At 37.2% G+C, this 22,699-nt stretch overlaps 1 protein-coding gene across 14 annotated transcripts in view; it reads left to right on the forward strand.

The window, feature by feature from the left end:
- PPIP5K2 (diphosphoinositol pentakisphosphate kinase 2) overlaps positions 1-22,699 on the forward strand; it is a 56,912-nt gene that overhangs the window by 23,375 nt on the left and 10,838 nt on the right. For 10 of the 14 annotated variants that reach the window (XR_008574727.1, XR_008574728.1, XM_054810700.1 and 7 more), the window contains exons 10-26: positions 601-702; positions 1,262-1,348; positions 2,310-2,385; positions 2,476-2,585; positions 3,612-3,697; positions 4,370-4,495; positions 4,600-4,721; positions 9,972-10,154; positions 12,136-12,277; positions 13,397-13,620; positions 15,634-15,761; positions 15,951-16,065; positions 17,381-17,488; positions 17,575-17,691; positions 18,438-18,611; positions 20,941-21,114; positions 22,344-22,413. Coding sequence is in view for 12 of the 14 variants with exons in the window: in XM_054810700.1 (XP_054666675.1) it covers positions 601-702; positions 1,262-1,348; positions 2,310-2,385; positions 2,476-2,585; positions 3,612-3,697; positions 4,370-4,495; positions 4,600-4,721; positions 9,972-10,154; positions 12,136-12,277; positions 13,397-13,620; positions 15,634-15,761; positions 15,951-16,065; positions 17,381-17,488; positions 17,575-17,691; positions 18,438-18,611; positions 20,941-21,114; positions 22,344-22,413 (2,144 nt within the window). In the remaining 2 variants the exon portion in view is untranslated. The remainder of the gene's footprint in view (positions 1-600; positions 703-1,261; positions 1,349-2,309; positions 2,386-2,475; positions 2,586-3,611; positions 3,698-4,369; positions 4,496-4,599; positions 4,722-9,971; positions 10,155-12,135; positions 12,278-13,396; positions 13,621-15,633; positions 15,762-15,950; positions 16,066-17,380; positions 17,489-17,574; positions 17,692-18,437; positions 18,612-20,940; positions 21,115-22,343; positions 22,414-22,699) is intronic. The other 4 variants (XM_054810706.1, XM_054810708.1, XM_054810709.1 and 1 more) reach the window with 1 other exon arrangement.

The raw sequence follows: 22,699 nt of genomic DNA on the forward strand, positions 1-22,699 counted from the left end.
TGTGAACACTTAAAGCTAACTGAATAAGTATTTTGAAAGCTGGATTAAGTTCTTAAAAGCAGTTGAGATTTTTCTCAAGTAGGGAAGCACCACTGGATGGTTATGCTTGCTGCTGTTTAATATGTGCCTAAATTAACGTACATTGTCCTTGATATGAAGCTGGTGTATACTTGTATATTTGTGGATTTCATACTGGTAAATCCAGTTACTCTTTGATGAGAATGACTTGCTGATTATCGGAGACTTTCAATTAGGCAATGGAGTCAGGTATCTGAATATTTAAACAAACAAGACTAAGTCATATCCAAGGAGCTCTGTTTTTGAACTCCAGTTCCTAAAAGGTTTCTTACAAATCCAGGGCCATTAGGCTAATGTTATCTCTGTAGCAGTTGTAGTAGCTTTAAATTGTTGTTTAAGTAGGTTTTATTATGCAATTAAAAGAAAAATATGCATTTAGAGACTCATGACCCCTAGTACTCTAAAACCACATTGATAAAAATGCATGTGTAATCTATTTGGTTTGCAGTTTGTATGCATTGTATAAGCTGTGCTTTAAACTTAGTGTTGGTTTTTTTTTTTCTTTTTAACTCCTTTTTTTAGAAATATCATAATGAGAGAACTTGCTCCCCAGTTTCAGATACCATGGTCGATTCCTTTGGAAGCTGAAGATATCCCTATTGTGCCAACCACCTCTGGAACGATGTAAGAAAACAGTAGCTACACCTGAATTGTGCAAACTCCTCATGTAACTTTTGTGTGAATTTTTTTTTCTCTTCACAAGGTGTTCCCATTTTGGCCTATGAACACTTGTTTTGTGTGATGAAAACAAGGAAGGAATCACAATTGCTATGCCAGCAATCAGAGTTTCTGACCCTTAGTCAAGCTGAGTATAGAACAGCAGATTTTCAACTGTAGTGTCTTTTATGCATAGCTTCCTTCACTGCTAATCATTGTTCCAGCACCAACTTCATATGCACTTCTAATAAACATGCTCTCTCATTTAATGAACCTCAAAATTGTTGTTTTATAAACTACTTGAAATAGATACTCTGTAGTTACCCAAGTCTTAAAATCAATATTTATATTTTATACCTTACATCATTTTCAGTTAACCTTATATTCTTGCACATCCTTCCATCACTTCTGTAGTTATATCAGATAACTACCACTTTGTTAATTGTCTTGATTCATGGTGGTTTTAATATTAAATAAAAGACCTTCATATATGGAATTGTGAAATATAACTCTCTTGAAATTTCAGGATGGAGCTTAGATGTGTTATAGCCGTAATACGCCATGGGGACCGAACACCAAAACAAAAAATGAAAATGGAAGTAAAACATCAGAAGTAAGTAGAATCTTGGTACAAATTAGTTTGGGTGCTTTAGAGCAGAGCTCACTTCTTGTGGATGTGCAAGCAATGAATTGAGCAGGAATATCACGATACAAGTTGTTTTTTTGTTTTGTTTTCTTTTAAATCCAACTGATGTTGCAGCTAATTAAGAAGCATGCACCTCTCTTTCTAATAGGACTGTCAAACTACTTATGCAGACTTCCTTCATCATATACTGTGCCTTGTGAACAGTCCTGCTTGATCTTAACAAAAATGCATTTGACACTATAGATGTCTTTATTCAAAATAAAGCAGCAGAGAATATTTCTGCTTCACTGTTTGACCATGACTTCTGCCTTTCTCTTTTTATCATAACCATTCTTCTGTGAGCTGTCATCTTACTGCACCATGTTTTTGTCTTTTACTTTTCTCAAAAGTAAAAGTCATCAAAGTTTGATGACTCTGAATTTCTGGTAGATACAGTTTTTATGTTAGCACTCATAAAATGCCTTACATAATTGACCTGGAATTAGTTGTAATTTCAGTAAAGAAGTAATTATTTGTTTTGGGACTAGATTCTTGTATTCAGACATACTTGCTGTAAATGTGTAGGACTGCTCATTTGGTGTTTTTGGTCCCTACTTCTGTTCAGGAACATTCTTGAAGATTAAGAATTTACATAGCTGTATATTCAAATATTATGTCATTTGATATCTAGAATGCTTTAGGTGTGTTTTTTTAACACTTAGCAAGGCAGTAAGAGAACATTTTTAGTGCTCTTACTTCTGTAATGTGTTGCAGACTTTCTTGGGAAATGAGATTTGAATAAATGTTGGTTTGACCTCTGTAGTGCAGGTTTTAACATGCTTTTCAAATAGTGTAAAGGCGCTAATTTCAGACCGCTTTAAGATCCACTTGTTCACATAGTATTTTAACTTATTAACTACATTTTTTTAATCACTTCTTTCTTTTAAAGGTTTTTTGATCTCTTTGAAAAATGTGATGGATATAAATCTGGAAAACTAAAATTGAAGAAACCAAAACAGTTACAGGTAAGTTTGTCTTTATTTTCTTGCTGTGGTATTTTATTTTATAGGTAGAGGATTAATTATTTAAGTAAATCCTATGTTCCTTTTCTTTAGGAAGTGCTTGATATAGCAAGGCAACTCCTTGTAGAACTTGGGCAAAACAATGATTCTGAAATTGAAGAAAGTAAAGCAAAACTTGAGCAGCTGAAGACTGTGTTAGAAATGTAAGTGCCTAATTTTCAGGCTTCATAGCATAAAGTTGTATCTGCTGTTTTGACCTGCTTGACCAGTTACTGCTTGGATTGCAATGGTTATCGAATATGTAATGATGTATTAATTCAAGCACAGGGGTTATCAAGAGAAAGGATGTCATGTTTGACATTATGAAGGAGAACTAGGCCATCTCTCTGTGTTTTTTTTTTCCCTTATGTTTTTAATTGAACTTACTGCTTTCTCTAGTATCTCAGTATACTTTCCACATGAAAAAGTTACTTTCTTTGATCTCAAATTTTATCTTCTCATATGTTTTTAAACTTAAGTATTTGAGGGCAGGGTCTGCTTCTTGCAGTGTGTGACATAATGAAGTCTGATGGAGCCAGTAAGAACTTTCACTGTGTGTACAGTAAACTTGGAGGATTCTAATAAATAAGGTTTTGTATATTAAGCCTGAAATATTTAATAATTTTAAAGACAAGTTAAAAACCTAAGGCTTCAAGGTTTGTTAAATATCTAGGGTCTTGGAACTCTAAATGGTAGTAGGTAACTTCAATCTAAAAAAAATCAGGGCAAAGACAGTTATTATTGAAATTCATGACAATTGTTTGAAATACGGGGTTCTGCTTGAGAACTTAATGGACTAACAGAATAGTGGCCATCTACACTGCCAGATCAGATTCTGGATAGTGATAGCCACTGTAGTTGTGGGTCTGAACAGATAAATTACTCGTGCAATCTGCAAATGCTTTTTTTTTGCCTTTTTTTTTTTCAGTTTTATGTTCAATGTTGTGAAAAAAAGAAATAGTATTTTTAAATGTTTTATTATAGAATGGTTGATATTTCTGTAGTCATTCTGTGCTTGTTGAATTAGGTTTGTTCTAAGCACTGTTTCAGTAAATGGTGGTCAAATGCACAAATCAATGACCAGCATAGATTTATTATATCCCGTTACAGGAGCATAGCAGATTTGGAGGAAAATATTTAAAATGTTTCTCTCCCTCTTCCCCTCTCGCTTTTCCCCCTTGCTACTTCAGGTATGGGCATTTTTCAGGCATAAATCGCAAAGTTCAGTTAACATATCTTCCTCATGGTTGCCCAAAGACTTCCAGTGAAGAGGAAGGTATTGTATTACTTTTGCACCTAATCACTTAATATCATGTGTGTTTAAATAGTCATGGACTAGTGGTATAACATGTCTTGATGTTAAGAAGAAGGAATTTGTTGTTTTGAATAAATATTTGTATTGTTGGCAGATATTCAGAGTCTCTTAGTCTGCTGAACTGTACACTTAAAAGTATGTAGTAAATTTGTATTCTAATACTGCTTTTTTGTAAGAGAAAAGTAGGGTGAAAAGAGGCTTCAGTGATTCACCAAAAATGCTATTTTAGGGCTGGGCTGGGAAAATCCAACTCAGCATTTATTGCTGTCTTTAAAACTTATATAACCTTTTTTGGTCCTTGACACATGGTTATTGATGAGAATAACTGTAGGGTATTTACCAGCCAGTTTGTTTTAATTTTTCTGCTTACTTTTTGCTTCGGATTTCATGCTAAATATTTTTCATTTATGTTTTCCCTCTAATTTAACTACTTCAGGTTTCTCTGTTTAAGTGCCCATTTAGTTCTCCAGTTCAATACTTTCTTAATGTTAAAATGCCATTAAAGATTCATAATGTTGAAGAGATCCTTTACTGAAGCCCTGCACAGTCCAAATATTCTTGTTCATATGCAGAGAAGCCCCAAAGATTTATAATATTCTTCACTACTAAACTCCTCTCTCTGTGTACAATTAGATAATAGAAGAAATGAGCCATCCCTGCTTCTGGTTCTAAAATGGGGAGGAGAATTGACCCCTGCAGGCAGGGTTCAAGCAGAGGAGCTTGGAAGGGCTTTCAGGTGTATGTATCCAGGTGGACAAGGTAAAAAAAAAAAAAATAAAATAAAAATGTGTTGAGTAGCATAAATCCATTTTGAAGATAACCAAGTGCAAAATGAAAGTTTGAGCAAAATATTTGTTTGGTAGGAGATTATGCTGGATTTCCTGGATGTGGTTTACTTAGATTACATAGCACTTACCGACATGATCTCAAAATCTACGCTTCTGATGAGGGACGAGTTCAGATGACTGCGGCAGCTTTTGCAAAGGTACAATGTGAAATTGTATTTTCAATATTAAAAATTCTGACGTTCTTAAGTTTGGGTTTTTTTCTTTTGAAGACGGGAGATTTATGGTTTATTAAAGTCGACAGTGTATAATGAGGCTGTGTTTTAAAAGAAATGTATCTTCAAAGATTATTTTTGGTCAATGTAAGAAAGTATCCAATTATTGTGCCAAGGATTTGAAGTTCTTTGGGCAGATGGAGACAGGTTTTAATTATACAGCCATAGCAATATACCTTAGTCCGTTCCAGTAATAACCACCAAAATCATAGAATGGTTTGGGTTGGAAGGGACATTAAAGACCGTCTAGTTCCAACCCCCCTGCCATAGGCAGGGACTCCCTCCACTACACCAGGTTGCCACAAAGCCCCATCCAACCTGGCCTTGAACAGTTCCAGGGAGGGGGCACCCACAACTTCTCTGGGCAACCTGTTCCAGTGCCTCACCACCCTCACAGTAAAGAATGTCTTTCTGACATCTAATCTAAATTGACCCTCCTTCAGCTTAAACCCATTACCCCTTGTCCTATCCCTACATGCCCTTGTAAACAGTCCCTCCCCATCTTTCCTGTAGGCCCCCCTTACATACTGGAAGGCTGCCCAGAGCCTTCTTATCTCCAGGCTGAACAAGCCCAATTCTCTCACCGTGTCTTCACAGGAGAGGTGCTCCAGCCCTCTGATCATCTTTGTTGCCTTCCTCTCGACCCCCTCAAGCAGGTCCATATCTTTCTTATGCTGGGGGTCCCAGAGCTGGATGCAGTACTCCGGGTGGGGTCTCCTGAAAGCAGAGTAGAGGGGCAGAATCACCTTCCTTGACCTGCTGGTCATGCTTCTTTTGATGCAGCCCAGGATGTGATTGGCAATGGTTTTAGTTTGCACTTTGCTTATTTGTTTAGGACTTACTTTCCTCAAATTATGTCAGATTTCTGTGACAGGTTGGGGTGGGGGGGGGTGTTAAAGCACAGACATTAGAACTGATTTGAGATAATGTATACATTTTACATGAGCAAAAATTGCAATTTTCAGTCACTTTTGTGATTTGGACCAGAAGATTTGAAGTTCAAAAGGCAACCCTTTTCAATGAAACCATCTTTCATTCATTGATTTGTGACTTTATAGAGGAAATCAGAGGATTTGAAGTTATTAAAAATGTGGAATTAACAAACTGCTTAGCATGTATTTTAATGGGAAATAGTACAGACTGTACATTCATGCTTTTTTTGGAATTAATAGAAGTAGTTTCTTAAAGTGGTTACAAGAAACTTGTTATTTTGGGCCTGTCAAAATGCATACCTAATAAGTAAGACATGGTAGCAGTACTACATTTTGGCACTTGATAAAAATATTTTTTTACATGTAGGTTTTATTTATGTGAAGTCTTTAAAAATTTTGCAGTGATTTTAAAAATCATGAACTTTTTTTTCATTACAGACATAAATTTATAGGAACTATTAATATAAAGCACAGAATTCAGAACTTCCTACATCTGTAATGCTTGCCAAAGTATTCTTTTACCACTCTTCATTCTAGGCAAATTCCTCTTTTGCTTTTCTTTCCAAGTAGCTCTTTGTATGCATAATACTTCCGCTTGTTAATAAGTTTTTCACTTATTTTCTAATTTCAGTGATACGGATTTTTTAATTGTGTGAGAGGACAAAGACGGTGCAAGTGTTAAATAAATACTTCTCAGTTGAATGAGTTTCAGTAATAATACAGAGTGATAGAGAGGTTTAGGTTTCAAGGGGCATCTGTAGGTCATCTAATCAACTCAGCACAGAGCCAGTTTGAATGAGGTTGCTCAGAATCATATCCAGTCAGGTTCTGAGTATATCCAGAAATGGAGATTCCACAGCATATCCAGGTTTTTAATTCAACTCATCATTTTCAGGTTATGTCTCTTTTCCTCCCGAGTAGCCCATCCCTGCTTCCACTTTCTGTGTGTTCCTTTTTCCTCCATGCTGACCTTCTGCATGACTTTCCATATGTCAGAGTGGACTGCTCTTTTGGTTTGAGTAGGTTGTTTTTGGAGGTCATCCAGTTGTCCCGGGCACCTTTGTCCTGCAGGACACTCCTCGACAGGATTCCATGAACAAGCTAAAGTCTGCTCATTTGAAGTCCAGGGCTCTGACACTATTATTTGTCTTGTTCACTTCTCCAAGGATCTGACATAATCACAGAATCATAGAATGGTTTGGGTTGGAAGGGACCTCAAAGATCATCTAGTTCCAAGCCCCCTGCCAGGGGCTGAGACACCCTCCGCTGGACCACATTGCCCAAAGCTTCATCCAACCTGGCCTTGAACACCTCCAGGAATAGGGCATCCACAGCTTCTCTGGGCAACCTCTTCCAGTGCCTCGCTACCCTCATAATGAAGAATTTTTTCCTGATATCTAATCTAAACCTACCCTCTTTTAGTTTAAACCCATTACCCCTTGTCCTGTCACTACAGTCCCTAATAAAAAGTCCTCCAGCTTTTCTGTAGGCCCCGTTCAGGTACTGGAAGGCTGCTGTAAGGTCTCCCTGGAGCCTTCTCTTGCTGAACAACCCCAACTCTCTCAGCGTGTCTTCATAGGAGAGGTGCTCCAGCCCTCTGATCATCCTTATGGCCCTCCTCTGGACTCACTCCAACAGGTCCATGTCTTTCTTATGTTGGGGATCCCAGAGCTGAACACAGTACTCCAGGTGGGGTCTCATGAGAGCAGAATAGAGGGGGAGGATCACCTCCCTGGATCTGCTGGTCACACTTCTTTTGGTGCAGCCCAGGATACAGTTGACTTTAGGGCTGCAAGTGTGCATTGTCAGCTCATGTTGAGCTTTTCATCAATCAGCACTCCCAAATCCTTCTCCTCAGGGCTGCTCTCTCTCCATTCTCCACCCAGCCTGTAGTTGTGCTTGGGATTGCACCAACCCGTGTGCAGGACCTTGCACTTGGCCTTGTTGAACTTCATGAGATTCACACAGGCCCACCTCTTCAGCCTGTCAGGGTCCTTCTGGATGGCATCCATTCCCTCCAGCATGTCATCTTCAAACTTGCTAAGGGTGCACTCAGTCCCACTGTCCATGTCGCCAATAAAGATATTAAAAAGTGCCATTCCCAATACTGACCCCTGAAGAACACCACTACGTCAGTAGTGTCCACTTGGACAGTGAGCCGTTGACTGTAACATCTTGAGTGTGACCACCCAGCCAATTCCTTATTCACCGATTTGTCCATCCATCAAGTCCATGTCTCTCCAATTTAGAGACAAGATGTCATGTGGGACAGTGTCAAATGCCTTGCACAAGTCCAGGTAGATGACATCAGTCACTGTTCACTTATCCACCAATGCTGTAACCCCATCATAGAAGGCCACCAAGTTTGTCAGGCATGATTTGCCCTTAGTGAAGCCATGTTGGTTATCACCAATCACCTCCTTATTTTCCATGTGCCTGAGCATAGTTTCCAGGAGGATCTGCTCCATGATCTTGCCGGGCGCAGAGACGAGACTGACCTGCCTGTAGTTCTCTGGGTCTTCCTTTTTTCCCTTCTCAAAACTGGGGGTTATGTTTCCCTTTTTCCAGTCAGTGGGAACTTCACTGGACTGCTATGACTTCTCAAATATGATGGAGAGTCGCCTGGCAATTTCATCTGCCAGTTCCATCAGGACCCACAGATGCATCTCAGCAGATCGCATGGACTTGCACACCTTCAGGTTCCTTAGATATTCTGAAACCTGATCTTCTCCTGCAGCAGGCAGTTCTTCATTCTGCCCGTCCCTGCCTTTGCCTTCTGTGACCTGGGCAGTGTGGCTAGAGCCCTTGCTGGTGAAGACTGAGGCAAAAAATTGGTTGAGTACCTCAGCCTTCTCCATATCCTGGGTAACCAGGTCTCCTGTATCATTCCAGAGGGGGCCCACATTTTCCCTTGTCTTCCTTTTATCGCTGATGTACCTATATAATACTGGATTTCAATTACCGAGGCTGCCATTAACCTCCACATTCCTGGCACTTCCGAGTAACAGGTCCAGGGGAATGCCTGTGCTCAATAGTTCATCAGTAACCTGTGTCAAAGAATTGGGTGTTTTCTAGAAATTCGGATTGCTTGTCCCCTGCAATATTGCCTGTGTATGAGGTACCCAGGGCTAAGGGCTCCCATGGAAAACAGAGCCTGCAATCAGGAGGCTTTCTTTAGTAGTTTTAAAAAAGGTCTTCATCTCTTTCCCTTTTTAAATCAGGTAGTCTGTAGCAGAGGCCCACCATGGTGTTGTCCTGTCCTTATTTGTCCTCTGCTCCTTATGAATAAGATCTCAACTTGCTTGTCACTGGTTTGAAAGTAAAGGTCCTGGTGTTCAAGCTACTCCTTTATATCCAGCGCAACTCTGCCTCCTTGTGTTCCTGGCTTCCAAAAGGCCTTGTATCTAGCTATAGCAAAACTCCATTTGTGTGAACTATTCCATTACATGTCTGTAATCTGAATAAACTTAAAGCTTTGCAAGTGTTCGGACTTCTTATTTCTCCCGTCCTCCATGTGTTGGTGCAGAAGTATTTCAGCCATCTGCCTTGCTTTTTCCTTGGTCAGCAGGCTTGAGGAGATACCCCTCGATTTCCTTCCTTATCCCAGAGCCTTTCTGTTGCCAGAAAAGTCACAAATGTTTTCAGCCTCCTCCGTTTTTGAAGTCTCTTTTCACCTCTTGTTCAGCTGTAGCCTTTGAGTGTCCTTCTGTGCCAGACAGGATTTGGGCTTTTGCCTCTGTAGAGTCTCTGCAGAGACCTTGTCTATCTCCCATTTGTTCTCCCAGATGCTATTTGGTTTGCTAACTCTTCCCATAGCTACTGTCAGGTGACTCAACCCCTTGAGCAGAGCGTGTCTCCCACAAGTCAGGCTGATATGCTCCCAGCCTCAGGGAGAAAGCACCATGCACCCCCTGCAACCCAAGATCTGAACAGCTATGGCCTCCCAGGAGCAATGTTGGCACTACTAAGATGCTAGGGTCACTTCAGCTGGTGGTGGGGAGCATGTTCTATGACATGTCACCATCACTGTTCAACCAACTGTAGCAATCCTGCACACCAGTGCAGTGTTTTGGGCACCTTTTCTATACAAATATTTGCATTGTCTGCCAAGTCTCTGTTAGTCTAACCCATAGGAAAGTGATGCAATCTTGAATTTAAATTAGTGTTTTGGGTGGGTTTTTTAAGATACTGTTATATTGTCATCTTTATCTGTTTGTCTGATTAATTGTATTATTTGCTTCAGGGACTACTGGCTTTAGAGGGAGAGCTGACCCCTATTCTTGTCCAGATGGTAAAAAGTGCTAATATGAATGGTCTCTTGGACAGCGACAGTGATTCTTTAAGCAGCTGTCAACATCGTGTTAAAGCAAGACTCCATGAAATTCTCCAGAGAGACAGAGAATTTACTGCTGATGACTACGATAAGGTTAGCATATGGTTAGTTTCCTATGAAATGAAATAAATAGCCACACAGTTCTTGTGTAAAAGTAATGAGCAGTGATGTTATGTATCTATTTTGAAAAATTATTTGTGTGCTTGCAAATAGTTTGAACTACAAAGGAAGCTGTACGATTGTAATACTAGAAATTTTGAGCTGTCTTGCAATTTGAGTAATCAGAATAGCTACAAACTTTGAAATAGGACTAGACAGGGATTCATAAATCTTTTTCACTCTTCCTTTAAAAATATTTTAATTATTCAAGAAATGAAACTATTGTTTACACTTCCTGTAATCTTTACTTTGACAGTGTGTGGTATTACAAAATGTATTGTCTGCCTACTGCAGTTGTTTGAATATTTAATCTGCTAAAAGGCCTTTTTTAAAAAATCTAAGATGCTGAAAACCAGTAGAATACTTTCTAATCGGTGAAAGGAAATGTCTCATTAACATGCTAAATCAGTGCATGTTAATATAGTTTATGCTGACTTAGTACTGAACACACATGATTGTTCCTGGTTTTAAATGTAAATAAAGTTTGTTATTGGTAAGAAACATCTTTCTCTTTCAATTATCCTTACTCTGTCTGGTATAACAACTAAATACAAGTCGTCAAATGAGGTTTAAGCTTAAACTGCTATTTTCTAAAAGGTATTCAGAGCAAATTATTGAAAAAATAATTTTACTGCCCTGCATGTATACTCTGTGGATTCATTTGAATTTACAGATTAAAAGTATCATCCAAACCATTGACAGCAGTAGATTCAGCAGTACTTGGAAAAAGTGAGAGGCTGCAATGCTACAATGTCTCAAGGATTTATTTAATTTTCCCCCTTTTTTTTGCTATATAATGGGATTTTAAAGGTGGCTGGAACTAATAGAGCACACTCTTCTAAGACAGTCACTGAAAATAACTAACCTTTGGGATTATAAACTGGTAATAACTTTCTTGGGGATTTTTTGAGGTGTTTTGTGGGTTTCTTTAACTTACTTGCAACCTGGGAAAACAATATGGGGTTTTTTCCTGTGCCAGAGCACCTTTCCTATTCATTTACTTGGTCGTAATATGGAGGTAGGAACTGATTACTATTAGGTAGAAAGCAGAAGTTTTCCATATCCAAATTATCCTATGCATTAGAGCAAACTGGGGAAAGTGCAAATATGTATGTGTGTTATGTATATAAATTATTGTTTAATACCATTGTTTGCTTACTTTGTATTATGCATACTTTTCTGAAAAAAAATGAGGTTAAACTGTATCTCACTTACATGGATATGGGCTGTATTGTTTTAGTGACACTCAACTTGATGGTGACAATTTGTAGCTTCCACAATTTCTATAATGAAGTCAGCTCTGAAGGGCATCTTGTATGTTCTTGATATATGTGCATTAAAGGGTTTCTGTTTGTTTGTTTGTGTGCTGCAGTCCTGTGGAAACAAAAACTTAAAACAGGAAGACACAAACTTTTTTTCAGTTAGTATTGCAAATCTGTTTCTTTTGCTCCACTTCTGCTAAGGAGGGTACTTCATAGAACAAAAAGTATTTTGTGAGGCACATAGCCTAACGAAAACTTTTCTTACGGATTTTTGGTAAGCTTTTGAATACATTAGTTAGTTGAAAGGAAGTTACGAAAAGTTGCTAATTATGTACAAAGTCCCAATTTTCCTGTCTTGGAACAAAAAAGGAGTTTTAGGAACTCCTGAAACTGCTCACATTTACTGTATAGAATTAATTGCCCTATGAATTCCTTATCATCTTTGAATATCTAGTAAATCTTATTACCTTTCAACATATTTTTCTTAATGCCTCAAAGGGAGTAGGTAATTGAGAAATGGTTTCAAAAATTAATAGCAAACTGCTTGAATGCTTTTTATCCAACACTTGGAATCTTTCATATGTTCCATGTTATCTCCCCAGTTCTTTCTAGTCAGTTTGTTTAGATAATTTTGTGTTTATCTCAAATTGCAGCTTACTCCATCTGGAAGCATCTCATTGATAAAATCAATGCAGGTTATTAAAAATCCTGTAAAAACATGTGACAAGGTCTATTCCTTGATCCAGAGCTTGACTTCTCAGATCAGGCAAAGAATGGAAGATCCAAAGTCTGCAGGTACTTAAACATTTTTTAAGTTGTATTTAGTTTCTCTTGTTTATATCTGAGAGAGAATTGTAATGGAACTTGCCTTCATTAAACTCACTTCTACTCTTCATTAAACTTGCTTTTAGCAGAACTTTAATCAACAATGGGCTAGGGATTTTCACAGTCCGATTCCATATGCATAATTTTAGAGTAAAAAGCAGGAGGACTACATGGTCATATTGCAGGTAAGGGGTCTTTGTGGTGTTCAGAAGTTCAGGCTAGTCCTCAAATGTTTGCAGAAATTCTTGTCTTAATTATTTGAAATTCAGCAGTCCACAAAAGTAGTAGGAAGAGCAGATGGTACTAATGCTAAGTGACATAGTTACATTTTTATATTTAAGTATCTTTGCTGAAGATCTGTTACTTGCTGTATGATATGTAGTAGTATTGCATAGAATGATGTTCAGTATTAATGGTGGTGAACCAGTGGCACAGAAAAACGAGAGCCAGAAATGACCACAGTGCTTTTTTGGTACTAGCTTAAATACTGGAATATTTGCTATCAGTGTTCTCTGCAGTGTATAGTATGCAAACAGCTTCTGTTCTGAGGTTGAGCATTACAAGTGTCACCTGTACATAGTATGAGTGGTTTTTGTCTATTTGGTCTAATCTCCTGTCCTGGGATGGGGATAATCCATCCTTCTACCAGTCTCTTGTCTCTTGCTGTTGACACACACAAGGGAGAAAGACAAATGGGATGTATGGTCTGTTCTAAAACAGACATGTCCTGCTCTCCCTCCTAGAATTTTCTTACAATTAGGTGGGGTTTTTTTTGTTGTTGCTTTTTTTTATATATACAATCTGTGCTGTAGGACACTTTATTCTTGGTGCTCTACCTTTGCCTAAAGGGCCAGTGGTGCATTTCTGCAGCATAGCTTTCTACTATCTTGATGTAGCAATGTAGCTATGATGTTTTCAGCAGTAAAATTAACCATATGCACATCTGTTCCCTTTTCTTAGAAGTAATGCATTTAACTTATTTGATCCTTTTTATCCCTCTATATTCAACTGTTACTATCATGTAATTGAAATTTCCCTTTTGTTACTTGGATGGTTTTGATTACTTATATGAGATATGTGTCTATCCAGATATTCAGCTGTACCACAGTGAAACACTAGAACTGATGCTGCGCAGGTGGGCCAAGCTGGAAAAAGACTTTAAAACAAAAAATGGAAGATATGATATTAGCAAAATTCCTGATATTTATGACTGTATAAAATATGATGTGCAGCACAATGGCTCCTTAAAATTAGAAAACACAATGGAATTATACAGGCTTTCAAAGGCTTTAGCTGACATTGTGATCCCTCAGGTAAGCATTGTCAGTTATTCAATAGCATAAATTGTAGAACAAATGCTTTTTCAAATTTTGTGAAAGTCTCCTCTGTCTTTTCTATTGAAGGTTCCTGTATTTTACAGTAATAGGAGCCTTTATCATTACCTCTTTTTTTCCAGTAGCAAGCTGATTGGTTTTTTGTAAGAAAAAATTGATTCATAATTCATTAAGCTGTGCTCAAAGTGAATTTTTCTAGCAATTTAAGCAGTGAATATGTCTGCTTCCTTTACTGCAGTGTATTAAAATAAAACGGTTCATATCAGCCATTCTAGATTTAACTGGAGTCCCTGTGAACAACTGTGTGTTCTGAAATTGTATTTAATTTCATTCTTCCTGCTTTTAGAAATTTCATTTTCAGGCACTTTGCAAATGACACTGTTAATCCTAATCTATCTAATTTCACTTGTTTTAAGCAATTTAAATTTAAAAAGACTTTTCTACTACTTCAAAATGCTAACACTCCCTGATAATAATGTACACATTAAGTTTCATAGAATGTCAGGCCAGAAGCAGACACGTTGAACTTCCGTATACTGCAGGCTGTTAAACTCAGGTTAGCTCTAAAATGTTGTAGGCTGTAGGACATGAAATTGTTCTGTGATAACAGGACAGAACAGACTAAAGCTTTCCCCAAGTGTCCCTCCAGTTACAGAGCAGTGTTCTAATGGTATTATCCATCTTGTATGCAACAAGTGAGGGAACTTCTTCCTCTCCTTGTCTCTCAAATTTCCTGACAGGAAGGAGGACAAAAAGAGCAATGATTCTAAGCGTGCGTTGTGTTATATGGGCCTGTTAAGCTTAAATTTTGGGTAGAGCGTTAAAGAAGAGTACACATACTGAAGGAGGAAAACTGAAAAATTTGATAAACCTACATAATGCAAAGGAACAGTGCTTATGTCACTTTCTAGGGTAACCAGACTTCATAAGCATGAGAGCACTTTAGTATCATGTGCAGCACAGAGCATGAAGCTTCTGGAAGAGCAGACTTTTAAATATTGTATACTGTAACAGATACAATATTTTCCACTTGTATTTAACTGCCATTTTCAGTAGTATTTGAGATGAATAGGAGATCTTCTCTGGGGCTGGTCTACCCCAAATAGGCATATTAAATAGGTAATGTGCCTATGTCTCTTTATTGACTGTTACTTGAAATCAGGTGAGATGAAATCACAGAATCACAGAATGGTAGGGGTTGGAAGGGACCTCTAGAGATCATCTAGTCCAACACCCCTGCTAAAGCAGGATCACCTAGAACAGGTAGCACAGGATCATGTCCAGGTGCATTTTGAGTATCTCCAGAGGAGACTCCACAACCTCTCTGGGCAGCCTGTTTCAGTGCTCTGTCATCCTCAAAGTGAAGAAGTTTTTCCTCATGTTCAGATGGAACTTCCTGTGTTCCAGTTTGTGCCCATTGCCCCTTGCTGGGCACTGAAAAGAGTCTGACTCCATCCTCCTGACACCAGCCCTTTAGATATTTATAAGTGTGATGAGATCTCCTCTCAGTCTTCTCTTCTCCAGGCTAAACAGACCTGGCTCTCTCAGCCTTTCCTCATACGAGAGATCTTTGTAGCCCTCCCCTGGACTCTCTCCAGTAGTTCCTTGTCTCTAGTAGTTCATTGTCTCATCTGTCTCATGTCTGAAATGCATCATAGATGTCTAAATCCAGGGCAGGGGGTGGGGAGGAGGAGGAATGAAGGAATAATTGTTTTGCTTAAGAAAAAGAGCTTCATCATACCAGAAGGTGAATCCACTTTTGTGGTTTAACTGGTGAATAAAAAATTGTTTCTCTGTGTCAAATCAAACAGAAAAAAGGCAAACATCTTGTTACTTAGACATCAGTAATCAAATGTAATAAAAATGTTAAACAAAACAATTTGCAGCCAGAGCAAACTAATAGATGACTAATTGGCTTTAATATACAAGCTTTGAATTAGAAAGCATTTTAATCTTTAACTGAATTTTAAAAGTCTGTTTCTTCTTAAACAGGAATATGGTATTTCTAAGGCTGAGAAACTAGAGATTGCCAAAGGTTACTGCACTCCTCTAGTTAGAAAAATCCGCTCTGACCTTCAGAGAACTCAAGATGATGATACTGTAAATAAGCTTCACCCTCTGTAAGTCTCTTACTTTTTTACATGGTTACATTAATTTCTGTAAGACTTAATGGAGATACTCCATAGATTTCATATTTGAAATGGCTTGTCATAGTAATTTAAGAAGTATTATTTATTTATTTATTGACAGCTATTTGTAAAATAGGGACACATGTCATTATGGTCTAATAAGATTTTTTTTCTTTCAAGTTATTCCAGGGGCGTTATGTCCCCTGAACGCCATGTTCGTACACGGCTGTATTTCACCAGTGAGAGTCATGTCCACTCCCTGTTATCCACCCTTCGTTATGGTGCCTTATGTGACGTAAGTTGAACACTTTTTCTGTTAAAGCTCTGATATTTTGAGAGGAACCAGAAGGACTCAATGTTATTAAAATTGTCTCAATTAAAAACTTAATTTTTGTAAGTGGCTTTGAAATGTATCACACTTTTTCAAACATTTGATTTCCTATTATATATGCACAGGCATATTTCAAATTGCTGGTGTGCACATTGGTAGAAATCGCCACGCTCTTTAAAGTAATGCTGAGTTCTATTGGTGTGTTCAGCTGTTTATGTTACAGTCTCAAAGAGATTTGAAAAGGGCAGACGATCCATTTTTTTGTCTTATGTTGTCACCTATAATTCTTCCAACTCTTTTTCCTTCAAGTTATCATTCAGGATTCTCTTGAATTCACTTTTGGACTGGCCTGTTACTTTTGACCATTGGCATGTTGTCAAAACTTCCCTACCTGACTTCAAGAAAGTTTATCCTGTTCAGTGGATTGTCTTAGTTTCCTATGCTGTCCTAGAATACTTTGAAGGTGATGCACTATTCTCCATCTGATTGGCTTTGAAACCATGGGCTAAAAAAGACAAGGTCTCCAGATACCTAAATTACCTAAATTTATCCTCTTGGAGAGGATAAATGCAGCACCACAAAGCCTACATGGCTGCTTCTAAGATAGTGCTTGATTAATATACTGACATTTGAAATTGATGTAATTGTTTCTGGTAATGGATGACTAAACTCACTGATGGCAAATGCATTTTTAATCCTAGACCTCTGTGACATATGCTGCAGCAGATACGGTCCTTGTTTTAGGTTGATAAACTTTTAAGTTTCCTTCAAAGTGGATTACTAAATGTATTTTTTTTCTAGAGCATGGGAAAAGGTGAATAGAAATTTTAAATAGTTTGGAATGTGAGGGATATTTTTCCTCTATGTACTGGAAGCCTTCATTTACTCTGTTGGACTGGTAGAGCAATATCTAGAAACATTTTCCACAATATACTAGTTGAAATGAGTTTATTGCAGAATTAACAATTCCCATTGGGAGAGTTTAAAACAGTGCCTCTGTCTACACAGCATATGTCATCATGGGCGAAAGAACATAGAAGATGCAGTGAAATAAAATGTGAAAAGTTCTGATCTCCACTTTTCATTCATTTGATGGGTAATTTTAAGTCGCTTTTTTTTTCCTGGTTGTATTTCAGTTTTTTCCTTAGCTGTGAAAAGCTTCATACTTCTGCTGTGAATGCAAAATCCATGTAAATGGGGGAAAAAGGGAAATCATCAGTCTTTTTAAAGAAAATCACTGGTTTTTATTTGCTGATATTTTTTTTTCCCCCTTCATAAGGAATCAAAAGATGAACAATGGAAACGAGCTATGGATTATTTAAATGTTGTCAATGAACTCAATTACATGACACAGATTGTTATCATGCTTTATGAGGATCCAAACAAGGTATTTAAAATGGATAAGTATCTTCAGAAGTGAGTAGTGCTAAGCTATGTGATAATGTGTAAACCTATTTAATCATTTTCCTTCAGGAACTTTCTTCAGAAGAGCGTTTTCATGTAGAGCTGCACTTCAGTCCAGGAGCCAAAGGCTGTGAGGAAGATAAAAATTTACCAGCTGGATATGGATACAGACCTGCCTCCAGAGAGGTAATAATTGTGCCTTTCTGTAAAGCAAAAGTTAGGTTTTTTTGTATGTGGACATACCTAAAATAAACACTAGGAAATTGTTAGGTAAAAAATACAAATGTGATTTTGCTTTCCATAGAAAAATATGTAGTAAAATATAGGCAGTCCCAATTTTATTTTGACTGGACTCTGAGTTAATGCACTCAGATAATTTGGACCTTCTATGGCTTTGCCAAAAGGTTTGCTAGAAGTATGAAATACTTGTTATAAGAAAAGTGATATCAACTTCAGTGTCACATCAATGATATTCCAGCAATAGAAAGAAATATTTATGAAAGTAGTTTGGCATGTTTATGAATACAGCTTGTTGAGGAAGGATTGATATTTTCAAAGATGTATGGGCAGGTCTGTGGAGATACCGCCTGCTTTTTGAGAAGTGAAGAAAAGCAAAGCTTAGCTAGAATTCTTCTGTTGACTTGTGGGTTTAGGATTTTATTACTATGTCAACAGAAAATTGGAGTAAGATATGTTGGCTGAAAAGTGTGGTTAATTAGGACCACAGTATGATATACAGCGGCTGGTTAGGAGCAAATACACATAGATTATTAAAGTCTAGAGCAATTTGTTCAATTACATGTGATTTACATCTTGGTTTTATTTAAATCAGCTTGCTTTATTTTACACAGAAGATTAATTTAACAGCCACTTCTGTCTACATGTTGCAAAGTATGAAGCTAAATTGAAAATGAATTATGTTTTGTTTGTAGAATGAAGGTCCGAAGAAAACCTCTCACAGAAACGATAGTGATGAGGAGGCACATGTTCCTAAAAGAGATGAAACTGATCGGTCAGTAGTGATGTTCAAGCCAATGGTATCAGATCCAATTCACATACACAGAAAGTCACCCCTTCCAAGATCCAGGAAGATTGGTTCTGTTGAAGTAAGTGTTTCTGTTCCAAATCATGTCTTTCACAGAAACTAACTTTTGCTAACTTTTAACAAAACAAAAACAAATGTAATTCTGCTTTTGATTACACAGAACCAGTATGATGTTATGTCTCACAAAAGGGTTGCTCTTATTCTATGGCAAATCCTCCACGGCAGTAAATTGTCTGAAGGAATATTCTGCTTTTTTAAAATTAATTATTATTTTGCAATAAGACTTATTTCCTTTTTTCTTGGTAAGCCATTTTAGAAAAGCCAGCATTTGAAAATTAAGACTTTTTCAGTTTAAACCTACATCTTCAAACTAACATACGTTGCTTTTGTATTCGTCCTTACAAGACAGCTGCTATTGGGAAATTAGCAAATCTTCAGGGTGATCACGCTGAGAGGGAACAGAGGGATTGGGGGCGGTAGGGGAGGTACAGGAGGTAAGAGACATGTCTTCTGTGGTATTTGCTTTCATGTGGGGTGAAACTGACTCCACTTGTCAAGCATCTGAAGGTAAGAGAATAAACTGGAAGCTTTTTTTAAGTGGGTGGGGTTTGTGTTTCATTAATTCTTTAGATAACATCTTGAACAGTCTAGTCGTCTGTCTTGAAGGCCATGACATCTAGGTGTGCTTCACACATACGGCTTTAATGTCACAGAGGTGGGGGAATGCACAGCAGTATCACTGTTAACATTTGTACAGTTGAGTGGCAAAGCTTCAGATGGTGCTTAGTGGCACTTCTGTGATATTAATGCTAGAAGCAGACTAACAGCTTCTTATTGCCTCATTTTCAGTTGCTTAAACCATCAGAAACAAAGATTCACACAAAAAGCTTTTCCTTTCATGTGTATGTTGGGAATGGGCTGTCTGTATGCAGTGAAAGTATTACAGATTTGCAAGTAACTGGGTTATTGGTAGTGTGGAGACAAAAAGATGCATGGTTCCTTCTACAAGGATATCTGTATAACTTCACATGACTTCCATAAATTAAAAGAGATAATAAATGTGAATGTCTTACATTTTCTATTTCCAAGTTTTATCATAAACAAATGCTCACAACATCAATATTTTGGATTTTTAAAAGCTATTTTCACTATGATCATGCAAACTCCCCTCCTAGTTACGAGTTCACATTACACACAACTTAATAGTGTATTACTTCAAACTTCTAACCATTCTCATTTTCATGAATTATGTAGAAGTTACTTTCAAAAGGTATCAGGAACATAAATTGCTAAATTTTGATTGTGCAGATAATTTATGTTCAGATGGAATGTGTTTCAGCATTCAGTGCGTGTTTATTTGCTGAAAGAAAATAGCCGATTTAAAGAAAACATATACTATGAAACTTCTTTTGAAAAAGTAAAATTGGAAGTTTCATCTGGCCTACTGAAATCTGCAAAACCAGTATTTGGAATATTTAAACCAAATTGTATTTTGAAGTGTTTGAAAAAGTCATTGCAACTTAAACTGCAACTGCCTTGAACCTTTTTTTTTTTTCCTCCCCCATAGGCAATTCTCTTTTCACCTATGTCCGTTAATTTGAAAGGACAGTCAGCTGTGAGATTATATTGAAGTTTTAATATGGGGTATAGTCAGCAATATTTACAGAAGGATTGCAACTGTGATTGAGTCATGAAAATAAAACAAAGAGCATACAAGGAAGTACAGCTCATCAGCATTGGAGATCAAATTCTGTATTGTTAAAAATGTTGATTGCTAATTATACCTAATGATGTAGGGCATGGGAGACTCTTAGCCTGACACTGTCCTCCCTTGAAGTCTTAATAGGTGTCCAGCATCAGATAATTTTTAGGGCTTTCTTAAGGCTGGAAAACTACGACCAGTCAGGTTGGTGCTACTACCAGTGAGTCAGCTGTAAAGTCTCAAAGGCAATTGTAAACATGAGAATCTTTTAGATAAGGTGAAAGACTAGAAATGAAAACTATTAAGTAAGAAATAGGAAAGTTTAATGTACCTAAAAGGTGAAAACTATTAAACAGTATGTCAAGGATAACAGATGTTCTGTTTGCAACATGTGGGAAATTCTTAAAATTATGAGTCAATTATTGATAACAATTACTTTTCTCTTATATCTAATAATTAGTCTACCAGAAATTTGATTAAAGTGTTGTGTTAAAAGATAAAATTAGATTAAAAGATATAACGTCTTAATATTGTAATATTACTCTTCCCTATTGGCTGTTTAATAGTTTTAAAAGCAGTTATATAGAAGGGTGCAAGTAGATTGGGTTTTTTTCTTTTCTGTTCATTTGGCTCTGTTGAATCTAACTTTGCATGCTTTGCTGTTTTTTGCCCCCTTTCTCACTTCCAGGAAGAGAGCCCCCTGAGTGTGTCTAGCCCAGAGTGTATTGGTACCTGGCTGCATTACACCAGTGGTGTGGGTACTGGGCGTCGAAGGCGCAGATCAGGGGAACAAATCACTTCTTCCCCTGTCTCCCCTAAATCATTGGCTTTCACATCCAGTATTTTTGGCTCATGGCAACAGGTTTTTAAACTTTACTTCATTAAACATTATTATGCATTCCAAGCAACAACCAACTGTCTTTAAGGACATCTAATCCCTTATTATGGCTTATGTTTAAAGCAAATTCTTCCACTTCTTAAAATTACTTCCCGAGAATGTTTGGGGGAAAAAGAGCAAGTGCATGTTTTTCCACTGAATGTTACATGTTTTCCTAAAAATGTGGTTTCTTTATAGGAATTGCAAAAGTTACCACAGTAAAAAGACTTAGTCTACTGCCTAATGAAACAGATTTCTGCTTTGGTTTAGTTGTCCTTTAAGACTTTAAAACCAGCATTGCTTAATTTGGTGGTAGGTAAATTGAAAAACTTTTTTTTAATAATTGCAACCAATACCATTAAAAATAATTTATTTGGTACTCCATATTGCTACTCAAAACTTGTTTTGCATATATCATATTTTCAGTGGCCTGGTATTAACTGTTGCAGGGAACAAACTCTAGCACTAATAATTCTCGCCTTTTGTATCCAGATGTATCTGAAACTCCCAACACAGTACATCATCCATTGATTTGTACAATATTTTGAAGATCGTTTCTAAATACTGGGGGGAAAGGCAGGGGAAAAAAAACCACAGTAAATTTTTTGAAGTACTAGTGAAGATCTAAAGATTGTTTAGTATGTCACAATATTGTTTACATGTAAGACAATGGATGGTGTTCTGTTAACCATGTCCTTTTTCTTTGAAAATTTTCATAATTTCTTTTTATTGTGGAAAATTCTAAAACTATTTACATAGGAAAAGTTTATATCAGTAAAGGCTGTGAGCATCTGAAGATTACACTGATTGAGCCCGTGCATGGATCAGTGATTGTATGGTGTCCTCAATAGCTTGTCTGTCTTTCCTTCCCTCCCCTCCTTTTTTCAATACAGGCGCAGTTTAGGAGAGTGCATTTGGTAAAATGAAATAAAATGTCTCAAATGTCTGTTCTCGTATCTGTCTTGGTCTGTGCCCTTTCTCATTCTGAATGCTTGCTTTGCCCCACTTCATTGCAAGGAACTCATATGTGAAATGGACTCCCTTCAGAAGGGGATATTGCATGATCTTTCATGTTTCCTTTACATATTTTTACTAACACTTATCATACAGCTTATTAACACTTGTCTGTCTGAAACAGGCTGCTGTATCAAGTTAAATGGACATTTCATGCTGCTGTTCTACTTTCCCTTATTTTTCTGTTTTTTTATATCCAGGTCCTATCAGAAAGCAATAGTAACTTACGGACACCAAGAACTATTCTGGAACAAAAGCAGAGTGGTCTAGGTATGTGCCTACAATTAAAATTTTATTTTATGTTAGCAGCTTTTCATCTGCCCCTTGTTCTGCACAGTTGTACATTCTTTGAATAGTTTTTATGTTAACAGGACCCAATAGTACTTGTTACCAATAATATATGCTGTCTGCCTATAAACTGGACAATTTTTCTGCAGCGAAAGTTTTTAAATAAATTATAACCGAAAAGAACAAATTATTTGAGACTGTTCCCACTACTGACTCTGTACTGCTTGCAACAGGTACACAGGATTATATTTAACATAAATAAGACTTT

The sequence above is a fragment of the Grus americana genome, chromosome Z (genome assembly GCF_028858705.1).
Source record: "Grus americana isolate bGruAme1 chromosome Z, bGruAme1.mat, whole genome shotgun sequence".
NCBI lineage: Eukaryota > Metazoa > Chordata > Aves > Gruiformes > Gruidae > Grus > Grus americana.